This window comes from Callorhinchus milii, unplaced genomic scaffold, assembly GCF_018977255.1.
Source record: "Callorhinchus milii isolate IMCB2004 unplaced genomic scaffold, IMCB_Cmil_1.0 Scaffold4, whole genome shotgun sequence".
Lineage (NCBI taxonomy): Eukaryota > Metazoa > Chordata > Chondrichthyes > Chimaeriformes > Callorhinchidae > Callorhinchus > Callorhinchus milii.
In genome coordinates, this window is record NW_024704745.1 from 47,626,207 (window position 1) to 47,652,148 (window position 25,942).

The 25,942-nt window shown below is 38.4% G+C and overlaps 1 protein-coding gene across 1 annotated transcript in view; it reads right to left on the reverse strand.

The window, feature by feature from the left end:
* The window catches only part of pcca (propionyl-CoA carboxylase subunit alpha), a 227,683-nt gene that overhangs the window by 177,301 nt on the left and 24,440 nt on the right, over nucleotides 1–25,942 (reverse strand). The window contains exons 3-4 of the mRNA XM_042334257.1: nucleotides 5,135–5,248; nucleotides 4,568–4,621 (exon numbers count right to left, since the gene is read on the reverse strand). Of these exons, the coding sequence (XP_042190191.1) occupies nucleotides 4,568–4,621; nucleotides 5,135–5,248 (168 nt within the window). The remainder of the gene's footprint in view (nucleotides 1–4,567; nucleotides 4,622–5,134; nucleotides 5,249–25,942) is intronic.

The following is a 25,942-nucleotide window of genomic DNA, read 5'->3' on the forward strand; positions in this document are numbered from 1 at the left end:
CTCAACTTCTGCCCAGTTTACAATGGGGTTTGCCAGGGAAATTGTTGCATACTGCAGCAAACAAATGTATACATCAAGTTTGAGACATACAATGGAATCATAAAGTAATTTGCACTGAAGCTCTCGGGTACCGATTCACACCACAGTGTTTAGTGATATAAATGCATAAATTCAATACATGTATGAATAAACAGAAATCCAGCTTCATACTCTGAATCACTCCATTCCAGTTTAATAAATACAAATGAACTCACTTTATAATAAATTCTGCAAAGTGCTTTGATATGTCCTCCTGACGCAAAAGACACTCCACGAAATGCAAGAATTATTAATTGAGACATTTTTTTAAAATAATTATTTCTATTTTTATTTTCTTCCCATTGGCTTAAGCCTCTATACCATTGACCATGTAGTTTTAATAACCCAGATGTTGGTCATTTTAGCTTGAGCACTGGCTGCACACGGGATGTGAGTGGGCTGGCTGTGTGCATGTGCATGAATGGGGTCCATATTGCAACCAGTTTATAACCGAATAAGAATCAAAATGAAGTTAGTTGTCCTGGGGCTGCAGAGTATGTGGGCAGAAATGGAGGACCGCTTTATGGTGGAATCTTAGCTCACTAGATTTCTGAAAGGTAGATACTGAAATTTCAACATAGTGCTGTAAGTATTCAAAATATTTTAAGATATAGAGAAAACAAAATAAAATCCAGCATTTCTAAACTGTATCACTGGTAACACTAATGCCTGTTTATATAATATGTCTGTCACCAATTGCAATTCATCATGCACAAATTAAAATCCAGGAAAACACTGGGGTTGTAATGATGGGTGACGCCCAAATCAGTGCCTTCAGGACAAGACATGAGAGGAAAATATTTGAGGGATGGGTGGAAAAATAAGAATCAGACCAAATTTCAAAAAACATATGGTCTATCAAAATTAAACATGCTCAAGTTTTCAAAAGGTTTTAAACCCAAAGAAAAGAGCAAAAAACACATGAATGTTAAGACAGTTCTGCCAACAAGGGCGCAATGTAAACACACCCACCTATTTGGACTTGGACTTGTAACAGCCTGTAAGTAGTTGTCCAACAAAATCTGGTGCAAGAACTATGAAGGCTTATAATTTAGAGCAGATTTCATAGCACAGAGAAGGAAAACAACTGGACATGCAACTTTGCTGCTAGCTGCCACAACCATCTCCACAGCTGGAGAAAGAGAAGCTACGTGCAGGATAAAAGCCAAAAGGCAGACCTTGGGACGTCCTCCCGACGTGAAAGGTGCTATACAAATGTAATCTTGCCTCTGTAAATGAGTCTCCAATGGCTTCTCCTCCTGTCCCCCATAGTCACATGCAGCATTCCACAGGGTTCCCTTGCCTCCTTAACCTAGGTCCATCTCAAGACCTTCCTCTTTGACCATGCCTTCGGTCATCCTCCCATCCCCCTTCCCGCCTGCCCCTCTTGAATCTAACCACCAGATCGGGTGCAAATTCTCGACTGTCCAGCAAAATGTTGTTGTTGTAGCAGTCACAGTGTTAACTTGATAAATTTATCATCCTGCTGAAGGCATGGGTATCATAGATATAATGCTTTTGGATTTACCCTTTGAATAATGACTGAGGCTGACTTGAAATAAAATGGAATAGATGCAATCTATTTCCATGTGCCTGTGATTGAACTAGTAGTCACCAAAAACCTTTTCACTGCTGCCATTGGTCCTGATGCCAGTGGCCTGCAGCTGTTCCACAAAAACTTACATTTATTTTGTCAACCAGCCATTAAGTAAACAGTGGAAGTGGTTGGGACCAACACAGCCCGATATTCAGGAGACCCTCCCAAGCTCCACTAATATTCATTCGGTGGGGAGCATTCAAGAAAAAAAGGGATAAAAGTTTCTGCACATGTCCACAACTACTCTTGTGAGCAATCCCAGGATCAGAAATGCTCTTTCCATCCTTTGGATGAGATGTTAAACTGAAGGTTCATCTGTTCTGGTGGACATTAAAGATTCCTCGGCACTTTTCGAAAAGAGAAGATAGTTTGTCTCAATGTCCTAGCCAATAACCCCCTATATAAAATGCCATTCACTTTATGGCTGTTTGTGGGACATTGCTGTGCACAAATTGGCTGCCACATTCATCCACAAAAAACAGTCACTGGATTTTACAGAATATAATGTGAAGCATTTTCAGATTCCTCCTGACGTGAAAGGAGCTATACCAGATGTAAAGATTATTATGATGAGATTGGTCACAGCTGAATGGACGGCTTTCTGAGCAGACGTATTTTTGAATATAAAAATGTCCGGTGTTTGAAAAGGCAGAATTGACACTACATTTCAGGACTCTGCATCCGGAGAGGTATATAAAATATCAAAGCAGTATAAATCTCTGTTTGGTGTTCATCACTAGATTCGTGAAGTGCTCTGAGTTTTTTTCATGAAATGCTAAGTAAATGCAAGTTGTTAATTATTTTTAGAAATGACAAGGGATCATTGACTTGAAATTATCCCATTATCAAATCTCTTTTATCTCTCACATTTTTAGACATATAGACAATGCCATGCTATTTCCTTCCAATTAAATACAATGCAATTGTAATGCAAACAGCCATTAATAATGGGTGATAGATTTTCACACTTTCCAAATGTGGCCATTGTTTGGGACATATCCTCCTTTTACATAATGATTGGTTTACATTGTGCAGCCTCAGCCTTTTCTTTTAAAAATCTCAGCATCTCCAGATTTTGTTTCTGCACATGCTTAGGAAGTTTATCATTCATTTTACCTATCAACCAACATCAAAATATAAGCAATTTTGCACTGTGTCTTTCATTTTCTAGTTTCCATTAACAAGTTATCACTGAATGAGAAAAAGAATATACAGCATGTTTCAGAAACTGCTTCAGCCATTGTCACTTTAACCTCACTGCACACATTGACAAAGTGTACAACAATTAGTAGAGAAAATTCAGATTACTAAAGCTTGCTTGGTTTACTTTTGCTCCTGCAGTTAACAATATCATCTGAACTTGTTAATCGTGTTACAGGTTAGAAACCTGTACAAAGGCAGTCACTATTCTGCTTCGAAAACACCCTGCTGTGTCAAAGTAACACAACTGCTCTGAGCATAGCTTTTGGAAAGTGGCCTGTCAGTATAGTTAAGCATTTTAATGTACATGTGTCCTGGTGCTCATCTTATCGCACCAAGACATAGAATTTAGGAACGTAATTATACTGTCAATGCAAAACTCTTGCAATACACACTGTAGAAAGTGAGAGTGTTTAAGCTATTTCCCTAAGGGACTCATAATCATGGGAGGATTAGTACCCATATTAGAGTGAAGCCCAGTTATCGTCACTTCCTGCTTATTGTTGGTTGTGTGCTTGCAAATTAAAGGTCACAATAACAAGGCTCCACTGTATTAATTAGTGACTGAGTGAGTACCTCTGCTTGATTATCAGTGAAGTGCTGCAATGGCGCCTCCTGACCTAAAGGGTCACTCTCTGCCAGTGGAGCGTGTCTGTATTACAATAGAGGAACAGCTGCGCTCTTTTGTTTTGTGTGTATGTGTGTATAAAAGTAAAAAAGACATACAGAATAAATTTCTCTTCTATTCTGAAGAAAAAAAACTGAACAAAATGCTGCAATACTGTCATCAAACAAAAAAAAGAAAAATACTAGTTTTGAAAAGTCACCAGCTGCAGTTCTCCTATTGTTTTATTTTAAACACTTATTTTTTTTTAAAAACTTCTACTCAAGCTACTGAAAAGCCAACTCTGTTTTGTTTATATTGAGCTAAACCCAGCATTTTAAATTAAAACTATAACCATATTGTGAGATTATCCTGGTTCAAAAGGCTTTTTAGCTTCATCTAAGTAAATAATCCCAGTGATGTAAACACATCAGTTACTTAGCAGGGGCCATAAACAAAATGCTTCCTGTAATACATACAGGCTTCAAACAACGTTACACCATCACTGCCAACAAAGTATTTACAGGCCTCCATAGAGAACACCTAAGAAATTCGACAATATGAAAGGCCACTTTTGAATTAAGTATTTATTCCTAATATAGAACAAACCATCTAGTTTTTGTTTGAGCTGCCTGGAAGTGCCAGAGATAAATGTGATGATGCACCAACTTTTTACAGGGCTAAAGGGCTCCTTTTGTGGCGCACGATTCCAGCAAAATTTCAGAAAGAGCATCACAGCATAATTTTGGAAATAGCCACAATTCTGTGAAATAACAGATTTTCCTGGAATCATTATGTCCCTCAAAGATGTTTTAAGGCATTTTTAAGCTTACCCATGCCAGTGAGGTTCATACAATTCGGTTGCTCTGCTTTCAGCTAAATTTGCTCAAGCCAAGACTCTGGCGTTATCATAATACACACTGATGAGGCCAGCTGAGTCATCAAGAGTGCCACTGGGAAGGTTTCAGTCTTGCTTTAAATCAGGCCCCTCTCTCAACTCATATGTTCGTTACTCAAAGACGAACTGCCATGTCTGTCCTTTCCGCAAGATTAATCAACAGCAAGGGGGAATCAACAACAAAACTTACCAGGCGTCTGGCAAATTCTTTGTTTTCTGAAAGAAACCCATATCCTGGGTGGACCTAAGACAAAAAGCAGAAGGCATATAATATAATCTCTTAAACTCCTAATTAATCTTAAGACTATCACCATTTATCTTATTCAATGCTTGAAGCAAGGAAAGAAATGTTCTATTGCATTGTTTGCCTGACCGTGTGTATTGCCAGTGTTAATGTTCACTGCTTTTCTGCATAATAAGTGTACGCTTACAGCTTCTGGAGCAACTACCATAAAGAAATATTAAAGGAAATGCTAATTTAATGCTCAAGATTAATTGGATTTTTTTTAAATAAAAGTAAATTATGAAATGAACTCAAGCTACTCCCTGGTGTGAAAGCTGAATCCTGCAGCCACCTGCAGGATCACCAACCAGCACTGCCAGATGCTACAAAGCCTTTGATTTCCAGTAGTGATCGAGCTTCCATTTAACTCATGTCACATGAACTAAGCTAGAAGAGAATATTCTTTTACAAGTTCCGGCTTTTCTAAGGAATATATAAGCTATGGCAATTGATTTTAAGCACATTCAGACTCACAGCTTGGGCACCGGTTTTCCTAATGGCCTCCATGATGGCATCCATGTTGAGGTAGCTTTTGTTGGAGGGAGCTGGTCCTACGCAGGCAGCTTCATCTGCCATTTTCACATGAACCTAGAGAGACAAGCATGAAACTCTGCTTTAAAAGATATGCTCAAGTAAAAAAATAACATCCTGCTTGATATTCAGGCTAAAGGACAACATTTGCAAGATTTAAAGCTTTTTCTTTCTTATCCAGAGAGCCCTCCAATTTGGTGAACATCAGCAAGAGACTTTTAAAGTATTTTATATTGAAAAAATGATTGTGTGCAATCTCTGTGAATTGTGAAAAATTAATTGCTGTTTAAGAAATCGCTGTAGCTATTTAACGAGTTTCTGACAATGAATATTTCTGAAACTCAAAGAGTACAACTGATTTTATTTCAAGTAACCTAGGAAGTTAATAAGATTATAACGAATAACAAACATTCATGATCACTTCTAAGCAGGCTCCCCAGGAAGTTGGGGATAATTTGAGTGGACTGAATGAAAGGATGCACCGAATGTCCCTGCACAGCATCAGGTCAGCAGCATGCACAAATTAAGGCCAACGTCTAAAGAGTTCAATATCGTTTCACGTGAATCAGAAAATCCATAAAATTATTTATCCAAGCAAACACTGACTCCAAAGTTTAAACTACACCCATATTAACCACAGTTTATCATTAGTTTGAAGTGCAGAATGTTATTGAATTTAATGTAGTTTGTTGCATTTTGTCACTTTACTTGCTGGAACTACTGATACTTGCATAATATCACTTAAAAAAAAATTTTTCTAAAAGAGGAACTCCTAAAATTCTTCTTCCAAATAACATTCCCAGAGCCTCAAACTCTTCTTAATAGCCAATTTGTAATATTACAAGAACTTATGGTTAAGCAACCAGCTCTTTAATAGTAAGTCTGTTAAAAATTGTAGAGTGAAACCCACATTGATTTACTTTACTCATACTGCAGTGCTGAAAATAGATGTACTGCTACTACCTTCGCAAAGTGGTTTGATCAGCCAAGCTTCAGCATCATTTGCATCATTTGCATCATTCAGGTTACTCCAGTATAATTTTAGTGTGCTTTTAAGAACATATGAGAATAGGGAGCAATATGTAATCATTTTTTCGACAAAAATACTCTCTCCACAGTCTACACAAATCCTACGATAAGGGGATGCAAAGTTGTATGAAGATACTCCCTTAACTCCAGACAATTTAAGAGAATACCATTATATTACTTCATCCCTACATCTCCACTGTTGAGATCTGGCCACCTCCCCTATTTCCCCCTCCTCCAATGGAGTATTTATTCCTTTTAGAGTGTATCTGCCCTTATATCCTCCAAAATCATTAACCATTTTTTGTACATAATTGACACCACACAATCTGCTTTTGTTGAAAATCTATTCCATATATCTACTACTCCGCGGTAGGTCTTCAAATTTCTAACCACAATTTTTTTAAAAAATTAATCCTATCACCAAAGCTCTGCATTAATGATACAAGTCAAATACAGTTACTTGCTTACATCTATATTATTTGTGTCTCAGCAGTTTGAAAAAATGAATGAAGTAACCACCCCTCTAATAGGAATCTACCAGCTTGTATCTTAGAGTTCCACGTCCTGGAATCATCGTTATTGCTCCAATATTAACCTCTATAACACTTCTATGTTCTTTTGAATACAGAGTACAAAACTGTAGCAATATTCCAAACATGAGCTCACAGTGATCTATGCAAGGTTGGAAATACTTCTTTCCACTTATTGTCAAACGACTATTATTATATGTCAAATGCCCTCAAGGTCCCAAATAGTATATAAATATGATACCTTACATTAGAACTTCAATTATTTTCTCTTCAAGGATCCTATAATGTATCCTGTCTAACTCATTTCATAACAATTATGCATGAAGGAAAGGAATTTGATGCACTTTCAACACCCCTTTTGGTACAGTGAAAGTACAATTCAGCGTTCAAACTACTGTGGGCACAAACTCAAGTCTTATCACTCCAGTGCACACTGCATTGACGAATTAACAAACTATTTTACTCTGCTCACCTTACGGAGCTTTATTTTCCCATGTAGGTTGAGAAAAACAATTTATGGTTTTGTGCACTTTATAGCATTGTCTCTCTCTCTCCTGACTTGTGCTTCTACCAATCAGAAGTGAGGTAAACAGCAATCGTCGACAACGTGCACATAAAACACACATTAGTGAAGATAATAAAAATCTAAAGGAATTGGTAAAATGTAGAAAACTGAAAAATGGAAATAGAATTCTTTCCATCCCTCATCGAAAGGCAATGTTCATGTCTTACCAATACAACAGAAAAAATAATTGCTATGGGATATTGCAATTTTAAAGAACAATTAGGTGTAAGCTGGAGGCCAAACAACTTGCACCTGTATAGAAGAGCCTTTTGCATCAAATGCTTTGAAATACCTCAAACTCAAACAGATCAGTGTATCCCAAATAAAAAGATGTGGATGAGTCTTAGCAATGACTTTCGTTCTATTGTCAATAATTTTCAACCCCACTACAATGTAAAATTAGTAACAGGTTATCATTAAAATTATAGGTTCACATGCTGGTCAATCACAATGCCCTGGATTGCTGTGGATCTTCCTGGCTTGGCCATCATAGCTAGCCCCAGGAAAACGTCTGCTTCCCTCCCCTCCAGGATATTTTAGGCAGTTTATTGGCCTCCAAAGGGTGAAAGGCTGAGTGGAATCACCATGAATCAAGCCCGCCTACAGTGCTCAACTAACTAAGCTTCTCAGCGATATCTTCCATGGTTGAGTAATCGGCCAACATTCACAGTGCAGGCTGACAGAGATTTAGAATAACCATTTGGGTGAGGTGCCATCGACCCACACTCAAATGGTTGTTCTAAGAGTTGCCACCATGAGGGGAGAAGGTTAGAAAGCTAACAATGCTGGATTTCAACTTAAAAACTCTCCAAACATTTTAAATTCTTACAATTAGCAGTTCAGCACAACAGAGTGTGTTTGCACGCAGTGTGATGAAACAGCAGGTTGACAGCACCAATGGAAAAACAACAGTGGGGCAGAGTTCAGATTGCACCCACCCATGTAGGCCACCGATTTCCCCATATCATCTATATTGACTTGGAAAAGCACCAAGCAGACATCAGTTCAAAACTTGTTCATGTACATTTAGTAGTCAGTTAACACTGGTATGTAGGTGAAGATCTCGAAGTCTTTAGGGCACATGTTGTACAGTTCTTGCCCTGGGACAATAATTCACTTCATAATTGACAAATTCTTTTGAACACAAGTAAACAAGGCCTTACATGCATATTGTCATATGCAATGCCATTTATGTAAAAAATCAATCTGAACATATGTACAAAAATGTGTAGATGTCATTTTGGCTTCATCATGCTGTTTGTGTTATCATACATTAAATTAGTACAAAGCATTTATCATGAAACAGCTGTGTAGTTAGTGTGATAAATCTGTTTCCTGGTACAGCTACCTAATCTCGCAAACATCCTTACTTTCACATCACCCTAGGAAAACCACAAACAAATGTCCATCAACAAGTTACAGGCTAAATTTTCTGTATAATGCAGCCTTCTCTGGCAGTGATTGATGATCTAATAACAGGCAGCAGTGGGTTACAATTGACCTTCGTAAAGTATTTTCTCATTAAAGTGACATGAACATGGGGAGACGAGCCCTGCTGGATGTACAAGGAATGTAAACCCACTCTGTCTTGACTGAGTAGCTTGCAAATTGAAACTACTTTGTTGTTTTCTACATACGTGTTAGAAAGACTAATGAGTAAAGACAGAAATCAATAATGTGTGAAGGTATACAAATAATACAAGAAATTGTTTTAAACATCTGATTATTTTCATACAGCACATTTTGTGTTTTTCAAAAAAATACTGTTCTTCAATGGAATAGTTTACTGAATTCAAAATAATAATCGAGCTGCTTTATATGATTCACCCTGGAGCAAGGAATGTGGTGCCAAAGTTAATAGTTCAATACCAAATTTCAAGTGTTTACTGCTCCATTTGCCTCAATACTTCTGAAGGGAGGACCATCATGGAGACAACAAAGGAAATAATGGTATAGGAGCCCAGTTTCTGCACACCTGAACAATCATGCAAGATTGCTCTTGTTACTTTAGTAGCAGTGATCTGAAATGCTATACTCTGTCCAGCGCCTTGGAACCTCATCCCGACGTGAAAGGCGCTACACAAATGTGTTGTTGTTGTTGATCACAAAAATAAACTTCTTAATGCTTTTGATACACGTGACAAATCTGACACCATTGCAACACAGAGATCTCACAACGATATCGCCATATCCCATTATTTCAGAATCCCCAAATTTTTATTCTGGAGACTGGGGCAGCAGTTGATCCAATTTTGAGCAGGGTCAAATAAGTCCAGTGCTGGGAAATCCGGTCACTTTTAGCTTTCTTCTACAGGCACATATGTAATGTAATTTTACTTTGTGTTGCAATGACTAGAATATTTTATTGTGTATGTAACTGAAAAAGAAGAATGCATTTGGAAAGCTGCAAGAAAATTTTGCAAGGAAACATGAAGATTAAAAAATGTGAACTGATCACAAATGCAGCAACCCCCCATTCTGGAATGAAACAAACAGTATAATCCCCCTCCTCCCAAAATAGACTCTCCTATTTTCTTGATGTCCCCATATCAATGGAAAAATGGTTCCACTGGCAGCAAGAACCCTTCAGTACTTTGGCCAAGAAGCAATTTTTCATGAGTTTACCCCGACTGTAAGTGCCAGCAGGTCACTCAAGCATGGAAACATCACAGACAAGCTCAATCCTGTCCTCATCCAACATTTACACTTTCCAGCAGAGGACAGTGATCAAGAATATTAACTCAAGCTCATTTTCCCTTCCTAGCCTAGGAGTATTAACAAAGAAACTTGTAGCATCCCTATAGCCATTCAACTAAGTTCAAAAGAACTTGCTTGATTTGTAGTGCACAGAGGCTAATCCCAGCATCCTAATGCTGCCCTGCTGAGATCATCTAAATCAGCATAGTCCTGTCATCTTGTTTGATGGACATCAAGGCCTGGATGAGCGCAAATTTCCACTAACTGAATGTCGGCAAGACGGAAGCCATACTCTTTGTCTCCCATCAATGTCTTCTCTCCTGTGAGTCTGAACTCCTCAACCTCCCTGGGCTCTCCCTCAGACTCACCAAACCTGTGCGCAACATAGGCATCAGGTTCGATCCCCAGCTTTCCTTTCTATCCCGCAACCGTTCCTTGACCATTCTTTCCACCTCAGTCACATTGCCCTCTTCCGTCCGTATCTCACACCCAACGCAGTTGAAACCCTTGTCCACACCTTGTCACTTCCCGGCTGGCCTATTCCAATGCCCTCCTCGCTGGTTTCCTCAGCTCCACTATACACAAAATTCAATGAATCCAAAACTCCACCGCCTGGATACTCACCCGCACAAAACTCCATACCCCCGTCACACCAATCTTTGCCAGGCCCCACTGGCTCCCAATTACCAAACGGATCGATTTCAATGCATTTGTTAACGGATCGTTTTCAAATCCCTTCATGTCCTTGCACCTCCCTACCTATTCGATCTGATTAGCTCCCACTCTTTGTATCTCGTCCCCTCCACTTCACCATCGGTGGTCGTGCCTTCAACCACTATGCCCCGAAATTCTGGAACTCTCTCCCTCCAACTGACCCCACTGTCCCCACCTTCAAATCCCATCTAAAGATGTTCCTTTTTGATCGTGCTTACGGTCACCTCCTCTCCCCCTGCTCGGCGTCAGACTCCATCACTGTCAAGCGCTCCGGGAAGCTACCCAGCATGAAGGGCGCTATATAAATTCAAGCTGTGGTTGACCAGGAATTAAATGAAAATGCTTCTCAACCACTTTTAAATGTTTTCAACTTTACAAAAAAAAAACTGACAGTAGAATATATTACTACCTTTCGATACAGTTTTGCATGGTCATCAATCTATTTCATCTTCTATACTTTTCAATAATATCAAATTGTATTCAAGACATTGTATTGTGTCACACTCAAGGTATAAATAACCAATCCAAATTCAGTATAGCATACATTTACCATTTTAAAGGATGACTACTGATATTAAATAATTACTGCATTTATAAATTGAGGTTAAGTATATAAGAAAAGGTATAATGCTGAAGACTTCCACTGCTATTTTCTTAACATGAACCACAAGAATTTCCATTGATGGAAAACATCTCAACCAAATATCTTTCAGGAGACTTTGAAAAGGGGGCATTTTGGCACTGAACTCAGTATCATTATTGAGGGGAGAAGGAATTTATAAAGCTTATTTAAAAATTCTGTAAAACAGCAATTGAAATTAATCATCCATAATAATCTGCAGTGCAACCATAACTGGGAGTCTGACCATTTCCCAACCAGACACTCTAATGGCTGAGATTAGCTAACTCAACACAGACCGAAGAACAAACATGGGAACATTTATAATAATAAATAATAATATTTGCATTTGGAATGGTATCTTATTATATCATTGAATCATTTCAAAGCCCTTTACACAATTTACTGCAATGTGTTGCGACTTTGGAGTTATGCGACTAAATAGTGACTTGTTTGGACGGGGCACAGACCATTAGACCCGGCACAGACTATTTCCATGCTGTATCACTTATTGCAATTGTAGACAAATGCAAAAGTTTATTTGCACACAGCAATGTGGAGTCCTGTAGCTCAGTGGTTAGAGCACTCGCTTTGCAAGTGAGAGACCCGAGTTCAATTCCAGGCAGGGCGAAACCTTGGGCAAGTTTCCTTACTCCCCACGTCTAATAATAATCCCTCCAAAAACCAAAAACAATAATTAAATTGGTCATTTTCAATCTACGACTGTTTGTGGGACATTGCTGTGCGCAATTGGCTGCCACGTTCGCCCACAAATATACAGTCAATTCACTTTACAGTGTGTTCTGTGAAGCGCTTTGGGACGTCCTCCCGATGTGAAAAGCGCTATATCAAATGCAAGGATTATTATTATTATTATTATAATGTCCCACAAAGTGAATGACCAATCTGGAGGATAGTTGATCAGGGCACAGGAGAAACTCACTTCTCTTTTCAAACAGTGCCACGGGATCTTTCACATCCACCTGAACTGATAGACAAGGCCTTGATTTACCTTCTCACCCAAAGGGAAGGTGCTTCTGATAGACATTCGATCAGTATGATTTTGTATCAAACTAGTCTTTGCATTTAATCATGAAATCATTGGGAAAACGTTTTGCTTCCACTATAGATTTTTCTTCCTTTAAATTTGGCAGGTTACCCCTTCTTTCTGAAGCGAGTAACTCATGCTGATGTAGTTCCACTGATGCAATTGTTTTGTATTCACATGACTATTACGTATTATTATGTCTAACCATTGAGTCAGCTCAATTATAAACAGTATATGGGATCTGGAACAATTTCCATATGTGCACACTTTCACTACAACAGCCCTCCTGGTCATACTGCAGATAATCTTTGTTTAGGCTCCCATATGAAGAATGGAGAGAGCACTTGAATAGGGACCATCTATTCTAAGAGCTATCATCTCAGTCTGGGGTAGTTTCATGAAAGTCTTTAAGGGAGATTTGGATGAGAGGAAGAGGAGAGAAAAATGAATGACCAATCTAGAGGATAGTTATAATGACAACAACTTGCATAGAATAGGCACAGAAAATAAACATAATATTGTGTTTGTCCTAAATATGTCCTCACAATCCTGTGCCCTCTAAGCTTCCTGCGTGCACCTGGAAAATATTGTTCCAATTTTACTGTAGCTATTAAGCATCTTATATACCTCTTTAAAATCTCCTCTGAAACATCTCTTTTCAAGCCTGATGAGCCCTCGCGTATCTAGTTGCTTCTGATGAAACAATCTTTGATTAGGACTATAGCCATTTTATTTTTTTGTTGACAACCAATTATCTCCTTTATTATTATTTCCTGATCCCCAATGGAGCTGGTCCTAAATGGTCCGGATAATCGACTCTCTACTTCCTAAGTCTTGAATATCATTCACCACTTCAGTGTGTTATTAATCCATATACAAACGGCCAAATTTGATATCAAGTTAGTGTCTAGGATATTACAAGTGGCCTCAGCACTTCAGAACTGCAGGAGGAAATAAAACAGTCTCTGCGTACAATCGCTTTCCAATGACCAATGCTTCAAAATGCTGGTGCACAGAGGTCATATGACAACAGGATCAGGGTTGGTTGTAATGTCCTCCAGTCAAATAGCTTATCACACATTATGAAGAATAGTAACTTGGGTAAGTTATCAGATGATTACAGATACCAATGAAACCGTACCCCAAGTCTGAGAAACTAACTCCAGGTCTTCAGAAAAAAGATTTTTTTTCACTTTGTGAATCCTGGAACAAAGCTTACTTTATCTATAAATGGTCACTGGTTCTGACAGATTATAATCTACTGAAGAACATTTTTGGATGAACATATATTCAGTTTTAAATCAATGTTTTTTTTACAACCATCAATGTTTTCACAACCAAAAACAAACAAATAAACTGTAACCTTCCAAAATCAAATAAAATGAAAATCTTGCAGCCATTCTAAAGTATTTCTCTACAGTTATACTAAACCACAAAGTTATAGTCCTTAGTCTATTATCAAGAAGAAAACAATAACATCTTGGGATACTTTCCAGCTTAATAAAACATAGCTGATATCATCTGTACATGATGAACCCTCCAAAAACTATTACCACCCTGATATGTAGTGACCCGGGATCCACCACTTAGGTCAGGAAGCAGTGTTCCTGTGTGGTCCATATCTCAATGAATTCCCACACATTCTATAGTGCACTGGAGTCTCAGCTCTTGGAAATCAGTATCTAACTTAGAAAAGCCAAAATCTCAATATCCAGACAGTCTCCAGTGGTCACAGTCTCACCAAATCACCACTACTGACAGTTTAGTACACCACTTGGTGACCCTCAAATGAGTGGGGAAAACATGATGGGCTGCAAAGAGATATTAACCCATCTAAACAGAGACCAATGAGGTTACTTTTCCACTACAATACCAGGTTTGAAAGCTGTATAAAAATCTGTCACTCAAGTCAGTTAATGAGGCACCCAACACAGAGTGATAGATCATTGGCTTATATTCACAAATCTCCACTTGATGAGCTTCGTACCTCAGCCATGCCCAATTACAAGGTGCTGGCTTGCTCTGACATACTGCCTAGTTGTCAATCCGAGAACAGGTTTCCTTGCTTGCCTAGATGAATAAAGGCTTTTTTTTAAAGATTAAAACAAATTTTAATATATGCAAACGTGTGTCATACACGGGACTTTAAAATAACAAATGCACGTATTAAATGTGTTTGCCGATTAATACATTCGCTACATTTTACAGTAAAATCCTGTGAAGTATTTTGCGATATTGACGATAAGGCCCTATATTAAATGCAAGGCTTATTATTATGTAATTATGAATTGTAGATATCATTATCAAGAATATCTGGAAGAAATAGGATTTATCCTATTAAAAGGAGACCTTATTATAAGAAAACAATATTTGAAATCCCACTTTTAGAAAGGTTCTTATTACTGATAGAACAAAGTTAGAAATAATTATGTTCACCAAATTATGCAACCATAGATTAAAGTGCACCTTTGCTCAAGTTCAGCTGTACATGAGGTTGTTTAAGTAATACCTTGTACAATCCATTGTTTTTAGATTCTTATGTTTCAATAAATCCATATTAATAATAATACTTGCAATTGATATAGCTCCTTATCACATCTTCAAGACGTTTCAAAGTGCTTCACAGAATATACTGTAAAGTGAATTAACTGTATATTCTGTGGGCAAAATGTAGCACAGCAATGTCCCACAAACAGTCGTGGATTGAGTGACCAATTATTATTATTTTTTTGGAAGAAATTATTATCCCTAGAAAAGTGATCCACCAATCGACTAACAACTGGGTTCCTACTTACTGCTAGATAAACAGAGGCATGTGGAGTAAGGAAACTTGCCCAACATTTTGCGATACTGGGAATCGAACCCAGATCTCTCGCTTGCTAGGCTATTGCTCTAACCATTGAGCTACAGGACTCCATATTAACTTCACACAACAAACCAAAACAACAACAATTCACATTTATATAACACCCCTCATGCAGGATAGTGTCCCAGAGCACTTTACAGTGCCAGAGCATTTTAGTCATTTCATGCAGATACTTGATATGCCTCACAAGTGTCAATGAAAATTAATTACTGCTTGCAGTCTTAATGGACTTTTACTAATTTAAATAAAAATGTTTAAATAAAATTTATATTCCCCAAGGATAATGAAGTACCACTTTATCTAGAATTCGGGTTGAAATAAAGGGAGATTGACAGTTAAACTCATGAAATATTACACAATTCAAGATTTTCAATAAATGATATAACATACCCAGAACCAAATGCTGACTGGGTATAGGATTTTACACTAGATAAACTGTCTTCAGTGCTAGTAACCAAATTAATCAGTTCAAACCTTTGACAAAAGAAGTTCATGACATCCATACATTAACATTCTATAGATTCAATGGTGTGCTTTTCTCAGTCTCTTAAGAGGTAGTGAAGACTGTGAGGTTGCATAATCCAAAAAAACGTCCTCAGTATTTCTCACCCACTTCAACTCTGTGGGTTGCAAGGAAATCTCTTCTTTTCCAAACATATGACTCCTGAGTCTTCTTTTCCAAATATATGACTCCTGAGTTTGGTTACTAGATTTGATCTATAGTGAAGGCGGCTTTATAAGCTGGCAGAAATAAAATTTTCAATGCTCATCAAAGCCTACTCCCAAATGGAATACGGTATTCTTCATTCAGAGCAATGCACCCATCTCTTTTTCTTAGACTCAATGCAAAGACATTCAGAACAATGGGATTGATCAAGACAATCTCTTCAGAGCTACAATCTACCCTATACAATATCAAAGTGATGCGATTCGGCTAACAACCTTTTAAAGGTTTCTAACCACAGCAAAGCAAGTCTTTCTGCTATTTGGCATTTGGTTAATTTAGGCTAATATCACATTTGCTTTGCGGACTATTCTGTGAAACGCTTTGAGACGTCTAGAAGACATGAAAAGCGCTATATCAAATGCAAGGATTATTATTATTATTTATTATTTTCAGGTGCCAATCATCATGTCACATTTATATTCTATCTTACTGCAGTTTTGCAATACTCATAAGTCATACCTCAAATCCTACCTCTTCGAAAACTACCTCTCCCTCCCACTTACTTGACATACAATCACATCCCTTTAAAAGTACTCCCAAGATGTTGTTACCCTCTGTGAAGGTCACTATATAAGTGCAAGTTGTAGTGTGGAATCTGCCGTTCACACTATAGGCTGAATCTACAGCATCAATGGCAACACAGAAACCACATATGTGAATTCACATGAAACATTGTTTCCAAGTCTCAAATTGCAATTTAATTTCATGGTTACTCTGGTGTCTGGAGAAGGTACAAGCGAGTCTGCAATGCAATGCAAAACCTGATCACTGGCTTGTATAGGCAAAACTGATCCCTCAACCCACCAGTGAACAGTGAAACATGGCACCACAGGAGAAACAGTTTACCCTGCTGTCACTACTTCTGAAGACAAGATAAAGTAGTCATTGCTTTGGGATGCAGTTGCCACTGTTTCTGAGGCACTGTGCCAATGAAGACTAGGCTGTGATATAACTTGGCTAAATGTAATGCCCAAATTGCTGTCCCAATTGAGATCAGCTAATTCATAGAATTATTAGAATCTGCAGGACTGAAACAGACAATTTGGTCCAACAGGTCTCTGCTGGTGTTTATACACATGAGCCTCTGCCCATTCTAATACCCCCTCCGTAGCTTTCTCCAATACCTCTCCATCCCCTTCTCCCTCATCAGCCTTGAGTTGAACCTACAACCTTCTGCTTTGTACTGCCTAATACTGCACCAGTTAGTACCTTTACCTATTAGGCCATCAACAGAGATACTGTAGTCAATCCAGATTTTGAGAAAAAGGGGAAAATAGATGAAGCCTCATGGAGTTAGTACTGAGTGTTTTTTTCTATCATGGGTCGTAACAGGGAATTGTTCCATGACAAAGAGGATGAGAGAATCAACCCTGAAAATATGACCTATAGGAATGTAAAGATCTGTAACAAGGGCTCCACTCAGGCTGCTGGCACTTTAAGGCGTTGTGTTACTTTAATATTGAATAGGTCAATCAGTTTGACCCAGCACTGATGTTCTTGATCTTGAAGATCAGTAATAGTTTCAATGTCTTTTTATTCTAAGGGCTCATTATTTATCCAATGGGATAATACTGGGCTTGTCTCATCAGCATCCATCAAGGCAGGTCCAGGCCTGCAAAGCTTTTTCAATGCCATTTGTGCGAAATTCTTGCCTTTTTTGGATTTCACCAGTATTTTCTGTTTGCAAGCCTACCTGTTTTATTGAGTACAAAGAGAAAAAATGGACAAATCGAGCAATCCCTGCAATATGGTTTCAAACGATGAAGGCATCTATAGAAATGGTTGTGTTCATCAGTTGGCATGTAGAGTGGGCTACACTTAAAGCATTGTCTGAAGCCTGTTTTTTGCCATTATTGCAAATCTTTTTACAAAGATTTTTTTTAAAAAAGTAAGTCTGACATTGATTTTCCAGTGAGAAAAATGAGTTGAGGGTATGTGTGTTTTGGGGGGATACATCAGTATTTTTTAAAAAAAACAGGAAATATCCATTTGGAATCCCCCAATAGTCAGAATAAAGACAGACACAATCCTTCAGTATGTGGGGGATGTTGCAAAAGAAAAATTCATACATAGAATTTGCTGAAATTAAATCATCAGCACCTTAGGGAAAGTTACATAATGTAACTGACATTGGCTTTATCTAGCCTGCACAATATTTACTGCTTTTCAAGACAGTACTGGATTTTCATTTGAAACTGTTGGTATAAATTATTGTTACAAATTATGTTTACCTTTAGACCAAAACTCCTTCAAGCCAACACAAAATCCAATGAAGCCATGCCCTAAGAACAGTGTGTAAAAGAGCCAAAGGGATGAGATAAATTTACACAAAATGAAAACAGGCATAGATTTGGGCTTAAAATAACTTGTCTTGCAAGCCATTTCATACATTTCTGGATTAACTTGTTCCCTGTCCAGTTATCATACACACGTGCATGTCACAATCGTCATAATTTACATCATCCCAACAATTTACACATTTAGCACAACAGGATTCTTGATTAACACTGAAATCCCAGACAACCTACACTAATGCTAAGTAATCCCTATCAACCTCCTATTATACCACAGACTTTTCAACTGAATGCAGTCTCTGATGAGCCATATTAATGCTGACAAGTTCTTACCAAACTTGTCAGGTCCACAATCAAACACAAAAAAAAGCACACACCGAGCAACGAAATTGTCACATTCAGAACAATACTGGCAGATGCTGCGTTTTAAAAAGAATCCCAGAAAATGATTTAATACTTTAGGCCAAAATCACACACAAAATCTGTCCATAAGTAGTGTTAATAATTCAACAGGTGGTGGTAAGAGTATAATGTTTATTAAATGTAAAAAGATTTAAAAAGTATAAAATTAGAAAACGTCATAACACTAATAACACAATAATCATATGATACTTACTAATCAGCATACATGCAGAACAGACAAAGACGCAGCAGAAATCAGCCTCGGAAAGCATCAGAATTAACCGTAGGTTTAACTGTGATAATTAAATCTCCATGACACTTATGCTATCCCAGTTTCTACACTCGCTTGGACCAACTATTTCTAAGCTGAATATTGATAATGCCTCTACGCCTATCTTCACAGAACTGTTTAGGAGTTCATGTTCTGGACAACAGCAAGCAGCAAAATAGATCCCAGGTCTTCTCTCAACTGCAGTTAAACCCACTATGGTTCCTACTTTTAAACCTTTTAGCAGGGTCTGGACTATGATCAGATCTTCCCTTGTGACCATGTTATCTGTCCCAGCTTCTCCAGACTCCTGGTCTTTTTAGTGGAATGCTCTTAACTCAGCATTCCTTACACTTTACCTGTGACTTCTGATCCTTTTTAACTCATCCATCTAAATGGAATCCTTCTAATTCAAGATTTCTTATTCTTCTTCTCTCGACCACCTTTGTCCAGCTCTAACTCATTTTTTCCTCCTTATCTGATCCGTTTTCTGTTCATGTTGTGCACATCGGAGAATGGTTCTTAGACATTTCACTCTCCATTCTGTGCCTTGCATTAATCCTCCCATTCTAACCTAATCTCCTCGTTCCAGCTTCTTCGCTCTCTGCGAAATGTTGGGACCTTCGAAATGCCTCCAGCGTTACTTTGACTGATTACTTTGCTTTGTTCATTGTTTCACACCCTGGTAGCAACTCGTACCATCCCGTCTTGCTGACCGAAGCTGATTCTGTGGCCTTACAGTTAGAAAGCAAATTACCTTGCTGTTTAAATCACACAACACTTATACCTTATTGATATATATATATATATATACATATATAGTTAGTAAATGGCCAAATACATCATGAGCCCTACTCTAAAGTAACCTTAATAGTTTAACAATCCACTTTTAAAATACTTATTTGCAATCATGTGACATGCTAACTAAACATTCAATAACCTTAAATGATCTGACTAAACCTGACAGTAGCTATAAAATTGGTCTGCCTCAGTTAGTGATAAGAATTTAAAAACATTTCCTCTTCAACACTGATCTTAAATAAGCACCAGCGAGTGGGAGATCCTGCACATGTGCACTGCAAGATACAGATGTGCCATAACATTCCACAGCTCAATATAAAAGGTATCTTGATTGGTCTTTGCCACAATCCTGCATATCTCCTGTGCCGATATCATTTACATTCTTGGTTACGAGTTCACGCTGAACCCATGGTGCACAATTTCAGCATTCCATTTAACCCTGGTATGAGTTTAAATCCTCAGAACCAATCTATCACCAGAATCGTGTTTATCCATCACCAACTCAGTAAAACAATAATCCACACCTCCGTGACCTATAGGTTAGATTTCTCTAATCTCTCCTCGCTGATATCAGAGGGTGCATCTTTCCACAAACATCAACTCATCCAAAGCTCCACACAAGTTGCTGCACGAACTTCCACCTCCCCCGTCATTGCCAAGTCAAATTGGATTCTTATCCTGTAGTGGATTGATGTTTAAGATTCTCAAATCGCATGATGGCTTCGCTCCACCCATCAGTTTAATTTTTTCCAGCCCAATGTTTTAGTATCTTTACTCTGGTTTATTGCTTGTACCCCACTCCTCTCCTCCACAATCTGAGACTGATCCCCCACCCCACTCTCCGTCTCTGGAACTCACTTCCAAAACCACTTTGCCCCATTATTACCCATCACTCACTAATAACCAAGCTTTGGTCACTTCTATATTCCTCCCAAATTCTTTCTTATTGGCAAAAACTGCTGTTGATTTGCACTAGCAATTCAAGATACAGGGAAAAATCCATTGCATCGCTGAATAGAATCAGCAGGGAGCACATCAATGCAGAAGAAAACTCAAAGCAGTTTGTTAATCTGCAAGCTTTTCAGGAGCTGGGAGTCTTTCTGTAAACCTATACATGCAGAGATTTGCTGCTGGAAAAATTTCAGCTCGGTACAATATTGTAAAAGAATTCCTGCTTCAGCAAAGCTACAGATGTACATAGCTGCAAAAACCCCGATCTGCTGCACTCCCTGCCAATTCTTTGTGACATCAATGAATTATGTTCTATTTTATAAAAATCAAAAATTCGGTCTGTTTTGAAAGCCAAAGTGATTCAAAGAGGAATACTCTGAAATGTAAATATCTTCCTTCAGTTGCCATTTCCTTGTTCGCTGCTTTAAAGAGCATCTGCTGAACATATTACCCTACAAAATAAAGAATATTGTACCAGTGAAGGAGCACTTTCAATAGCCCACATGAAAAAAGGTAATCAGAATCCACACATCTGCATTACCGTAAACTTGTGCCTATTTTGCACTTGGAAAAAGAACAAGCATTTTCCGAGGCAGTATCTTATCTAATACTGTATTTTTAAGGCATATAACATATTTGACAAAGTAAAAGAAATTAGAGTTGCTGCTGTATGCGCTATTAAATAGAGTAACTATTAAACTTTGCAAACCCCTAATTAGTGTCACTCTTCAAGGAAGGTTAGCACAAATGACTAATGCAGCATACCACCCATCGGCTTCACTATGTTCTTTCACTGATGAAAATTATTGTGCTGAACATACCCAGTTGTGAATTATACCTCATCACTGTCACAAACAGGAGCTGAAACAGTGAGTGAAAAACCCAGTCAATTCAACTCTCATTGTGATTATAACCGCAGCAAATCTAGCCCATTAAGAATAAACAAAACCCAGCTTTTGGATGCGTTAAATTTATTCTGAATTATCTAAATGTGGATCTCCTGCATGTATAAAGCTCTAGAAGCATATATGCAGCAACAAAAGAAGGCAGCGACCAGTCTGCCTCCTTCCCTATCCTCACTGTAAGTTGTGTATTATTTTTTAAAAAGTGAATTTTGTGCTCAGTGACAGATGTTAGTGCTAGCTAATGGAACACTTTCCCTTTCAGTCATGCAGCACCAGTATCAAGCACTTGCAAGTCAGATACAGCATGGATAAATGTAGAACAATATTCCCTCTACTCTGCCACAACCTCAAAATATCGTTCCATTTTCCACTTCTTTCACTAACCATCTAGTAGCCACTTTGGGTGAAATTTCCAACTTACTGTCAGTTACTGATGAATTAAGGGCACTGCTATACTGTGAACAAACGTTCAATAAACACATGATTGAGACTTCTTAAACTCAACAACAATTTGCATTTATATACAGTAAACTCCCGATAACTCAGCACTGGCTTAACTTGTCACTACGTCTTCAGTCGGCATGCTGTCAATATCCCAGCCACATTTATTAATACATATGCTTAACTCGCCACTCTGGACAATTCATTACTGAGCCGTTTTTCCTTGGAGTGTCGAGTTATCAGAAGTTTATAATAGTGCCCCTCACGTAGGGAAGGGTGGTCCAATCTTTTGGCTGCCGCCGAGTGCTGGATTCTCTATTTGGGAAAGGTCCACAGGCCGCATAATCAATATTTTGAGTTTCCCTTCCAGAAGCATAACAAGATTTATGTAAAATCGCCCGCCGGGCTGCGGCCCACAGACCTCCAGTTGGACCACGCTGATGTAGGATAACATCGGAGTGCTCAAGTCATCACATTCAATCATAGAAAACAGAGAGATAACTTACATCCTCTCAATCTGAATTCACATCCAATGCTTGAAGTGAAAAGTCACTATCCAATCCACATTGCCAACTCTCCGTCTCCTGTACTTTAAACCATTTTAATATTACTTACATTGCAATATCTTCCACTTCTCACCAAAGAGAAAGAAAGCAGAAGAATGTGAAAATGACTTTTTTTAAATGAAAAACTGCACAAGCACACTAATATAATGTGCATATTTGCAGTTCTCTATTTTTCCCACCTCCCTACTTCTTTAGGACAAGACTGGTTTCATGTATTAGGAGATAAGAAGCAATTTAAAGGTTAGGACAAGGATCTTAAAGTTTGTTTCTGGTCAGCCAGGTGTCTGACACATGCAGAAACCCCATCACTTTGCTTAAGAGTGTCTAAACCAAACCGAGAGTTCCATCCATCCAACCTATACATGGAAATTCCAGAGATGGTTATTGGAATGGAATGTGTTATCTCTCTACCCTGGGTCGCATCCTGCTTACCTAATTCCAGAAAGGATTAGGTGCAGATTGGGAAAAAACAAGGCTTGGGGACCCCAAAATGTGCATTGGGGTACTGCTGGAGTCTAACCAGCTAAAACCATTGAGAGCACTGCCTGGCAACCTTTCCCACTGCCTGTTTGGGCTTTGGCTTTCAGGGTTAATGGGAGCTGAGTGTGAAGAGTCCCTGTCCCAAGTGACTGGTCTGCTCTTCCAAGTCCTGCTAATGAGCCAGTCTGGCTGTGCTGTCATTAGCAGTACCCTGGAGTTTATCTGCTGCAGTCCTGGGAGTCAGTAGAATCAGGCAAGAATCCACCTGATGAATTGGTCATTCCCTTACGGCTGTCAGTGGGATCTTGACAACACAAACAATGCCACAGTTGCTTACAAAAATAGTCACTGCACTTGACAGAAATTAATTTAAAGCAATTTGAGACATTCTGATTTGATCAGGCACTATAAAAATGGAAGCTCATTTTGTCTTCAGGGAGTAATCAGCCTGGATATTCACTTTCAACAACTGTACTATCCAATGATGCCTATCCAAAGTATACATGTGGATATTAGCTCAGGATTGGGCTTGGTTGTGATGCACAGCCTGCCAACATTCATGATTTGGAATCAGTCGTAAAGGATGGTCCTTTGGCCAACATACTAGAAGTGGCTGGCTCCTGTGGATCAACACATCAACTTGAGACAGCACCTTCAGGAGAGGAGGAGGATAAATTGTTGAGGGGAAAAGAACAAAAACAATAACCTCATAATATGCAGAGTGGAAAAAAAAATTTAGGTCCAAGGTTTAATCAATTTAAAAGGAGCTGTATTTCTTAATTTGCCACTGGAGGCAATTCTTCTATGTCCTTCTAAATGGCTTTTTTTTAAAAAATGCTGAATTTATAGTAGCATCACCCTGCTGTTATGGTTTTTTTTGAACCTACACTTTCTCAGGCAATATGCAACACAGGTGGTGGGTGGTCAACCAACAGAGCAGCAATGTAAACTCTGAGGGAGCTCAGAATAAGGGGTTCATCTCTAGGAGCAGCCAAAATAGCAAACAGATTACTCATGTGCTCATCAAACCACAAAAGGAACAAAAGATTCGGGTGTTGTTCCTGACATACGCATGAAATGTTAACATTTTCATTGAACACTTTCAATATGAAAATGGCAGACATGATAAGGTTACCATTTCATCTGTAAATCAGACCATGAAATAGGAGATAGGACCAGCTGGATTATGGCATTGATACCTCAACAAGCTGGAAGGGTCTTCCACCCATAGGAATTGATCTGAATTCAATTGCACTTTCCAATGTTTGCATTTGCCCCCAATTCCTTTTCTTCCTCACTGAAACTGATGCATATACTTTCCAAAATAGATGCAGATTTGTCAAGGCAGAGCAGCAGGGATTTAAATTAGAAGGCAATAACTAATCAAGCTCCAAAGCAATGATTTGAGATTTAATCTTGACATTGAGAGCAAGAGGTTGGTGTTTTCTCCAATTTAGAATTGGAGTAAATCAATTCACAATCTGTATTTAGATTCAAATTCAGTACAAGTTTATATTTACATTTGATGTGTAAATGGGGTTGGAGATCTGCAAGATTGAGCCAGATTTGTGAGAGAGACATATCACAGTGAGGAAAGAATACACTTAAATTAAAATCTCAACACAAAGCAAATAAAATACACTTCATCCTGACCAGGAATTGTTAAGAAGAAAGCTTGTTCCTTCTCTCACGTGCTATACATGCTTTCAAGCAGGGATCACTGGACAGCAACCAACTGCAGGAATCCTGACTGAATTTGCCCCCATAAAGCAGCAACACTGAGGCCATGTAGCACTATAACTTCTTTCCCGGTTAAGACTAGCTATTTCATCACAAACCAGGGAATCAACCATCCAGTCTTTTGACAAAACACAAAATACTGCAGATGCTGAAAATCTGAAAACAAAAACAGAAGTCGCTGGGAACACTCAGCAGGTTAGGCAGCATCTATCACCACCTTTCCAGGCTTGTCCCAGTTTTGACGAAGGGTTGTGGACCTGAAACGTTGACTCACTTTCCTTTCTCCATAGATGCTGCCTGACCTGCTGAGTGTTCCCAGCGACTTCTGTTTTTGTTCTGTTTTGTTTTGGAAAGAAAGTATATGCAACAGTTTCAGTGAGGATGAAAAGGAATTGGGGGCAAATGCAAACATTGGAAAGTGCTCTGAGACGCCATCCGGCATGGAGGGCTCTCTATAAATCCAAGTTGTTGTTGTTCCCAGTCTTTTGATGCGTGTAGCTTAGTGCTATACCAGGATACTTCCTTTACCTACTAGGCTATCAGTGAAACCACCCAGCTGCGATCTTTATAACAGAATGGAAAGGCTTACTTAGCATTATAATAAGAGGGTGAGTATATGGTTTGAAAATAGTTTAATTCCTAACAATTTCTCAAACTCATTAAAAAATTGCATCAAAAAGTTTAAATGTAACACAAGAATTTAAGAGCAAGGGTCCATCAGACATTTGGAAATTTCTCCAAGGACAACATAGAAATTCTTTCATTCTTGGAATTCAAAATGTAAACCTATAATTTACAAACTTACTTTGATTCCTAAAGTATTTATTTTGGATGATCAAATTATATTTGGTGCTAAGAGGAAAGAAAACCAACTATTATGTCAAAACATGATTTAAGTCAATATCAAATTTTGATGAACTTTTCCCTGAGGTCCATGCAACTCAGTGCAGGATAATGCATTCCATCTTCATTTACCTGATCATTAGCTTCAAGTTTGTTCAGCTGGAAACCAACAAACACTAATTACTTTGACATCACAAAGTAATATTGGTCCCCACCTCCCCTGACAGCAGGGAGAAATTATCAAGGGTAAAGCTGGTAATATCTT